At 43.2% G+C, this 2,030-nt stretch overlaps 1 protein-coding gene across 1 annotated transcript; it reads right to left on the bottom strand.

Annotated features, from left to right (window-relative positions):
• Nucleotides 1–201: 201 nt before the first annotated feature.
• Nucleotides 202–1,792, bottom strand: SSR3 (signal sequence receptor, gamma (translocon-associated protein gamma); the record flags this gene model as incomplete). The annotated part of the gene is made up of 4 exons (XM_009872405.1): nt 202–268; nt 509–640; nt 1,170–1,268; nt 1,666–1,792. Coding segments are annotated over 4 exons (425 nt in total), but the record flags the coding sequence as incomplete, so codon positions are not given.
• Nucleotides 1,793–2,030: the final 238 nt, after the last annotated feature.

Genomic DNA, 2,030 nt, shown 5'->3' with positions numbered 1-2,030 from the left:
TAATTCGGTTATTGAATAATACCGTGTAAAGATACCAAAAGTAAATACAATTCATTCATTTTGGATCCAAACCCTCCCTCCCACATCCTCAAGCTGTCATGCTATAAAAAAAAAATGAAATTGTGGTTTTATTCCACCCTTAAACTTCAGTATGGAGTTGAGCCCTCTCAGGAAGAAATTGCTGTGCGGTTTTATTCTGGTCTACTTGGATCCCGTCGATAGCAGAGCAATCAGTCCAGATGAAGCACTTATGGAAAGAATATAGTTTCTGTGGGGAAAAAGTTAAGGATACATACTTGTAAAGATATCACTTCTTTTGTGCAGAACATTTTGTACAGCTTTTATGAAAAAACAAGGGATTCAAATGGTCTTTCTTTGTAGGAGGAGTACTACAACGAACCGCACGCATCGACAGAGTAAGGTCACACCGCGCACGACACGTTTAGCTGCTCATGACAAGAACCAGGAGTAGCACTGTGGTTGTTTCAAGCCTGGTTATAAAGGATACACAGTGGGGTTGAAGTTCTTCAGCACGAAAAACGAAGCAATGATGACCAAGACCAGAAAGAGGGTGTTGTTGTAGAAGATGGAAAAAGTTGTCGCTTCGTAATCCGCGACTTCATTTTTCTTCCACAGAATTCTAGGAACAAGCAGAGGTGTTACTCCAGGCACATTTAACTCAACCTGTATCCTGGCACACCATCAAGTGATCGATGCCCGGAGGCACAGCGAAGCCACACACCGCTGCTCTCGTTCCAGCACACCTTCTGCACGTTACAGTTGTGTTTGGTTTTTTTACCAGGCACATCCAACCTAGCCCTGCGTACGTGTGAGCCGTTCCGCTGAACTGTGCACACTGAGCCGCGCTGGTTCCACCCGTGAGGGGGAAAAAGCCCAGGCAGGGATGAGCAGAGCAGTCCGGCAGCACGTGGAAAGGCTCTTCTGGAGAGGTTGCCTTGTAGGATCTTATTGACAAAGGTTTCAATGTTTGAGACCTTTCATTGGTAACTCGCCTCAAAAATGCTTCAGAGATGAGTACGGAGCTGACAGTACAGCTTCTACTTACCAAAATACAGAAACACAACACTGGCCAAGCAACAGTCCCTAAAATCCTACCCAGATCCTTGCAGTACTGAAACAAGGGAGGGAACCTTAAAACAAGGGATTACCTTTCATCCTTCTCCTTACGAGACATCTTCCTATTGTCTGCTTCGGACAGCTTGCGAGTAACTTCTTTGGAAACGGCGTCTTCTCTTTTCTGTGCTACTCTGTAAGAAACACCACTGAGGTTGAAAAATTAAAATAACCCCCCCCTGGGGTTAGAGGAAGTTGCGTTTACAGTGAAGAATAATATTTTGACAAGACAACAAAGTTTTCACAAGCTGAAGGGACAACAAGTAACAATGAAAATGCTAAAAGTATTATCAACTATAGTTTGTAGTATCACCCACTGAAAGTAGTTTTGCCATTTCATTGTACGCTCAGCTGACACAGCCAGTCTATTCCATAATTACAACAGAGATGACAGAAGCCAATTAGGAAACACTTCCAAAAGTAAAATAGTTTTGGAAGTAGTGTTTCAGCCTTTCATAAAAACAAAAGTAAATGTTGGTTTTGTTAAATTATTAAAATAATAAATTCTAGCTCAAATGGCCACCAACTTACTTGTGTTTGAGAACAAACTTGACGTTCTTATATGCAAAAGCTACTAGATAGGTACTGATGAGGGTCATTACACTATACAGGACTGCAGACTGAACGAGATCCATATGCCATATCCTCCAATAAAGCCCTTAAAAGAAAAAAAAAAAAAAAAAAAGAGGACGTTTTGGGTGGTTTCTCTCGAAGAAAAATGCCCCCACAGGAGTCCTACGCATCTTACCAGCTCTGTAATCTGGCACCGGCTCTGCCAGTTACTGCAAAATCGCTCGAGGGATGTTTGAAGTGCATCGGAAAGTATTTACAAGCAGAGAAACCCTCTCTGCTCTGGCTGTCAGAGTGCCGAGCTGGGCTGAGCGGCGGCCCCGCCA

Source organism: Apaloderma vittatum, unplaced genomic scaffold, assembly GCF_000703405.1.
Source record: "Apaloderma vittatum isolate BGI_N311 unplaced genomic scaffold, ASM70340v1 scaffold1887, whole genome shotgun sequence".
Taxonomy (NCBI): domain Eukaryota; kingdom Metazoa; phylum Chordata; class Aves; order Trogoniformes; family Trogonidae; genus Apaloderma; species Apaloderma vittatum.
This window is presented reverse-complemented; position numbering and strand designations above follow the sequence as displayed.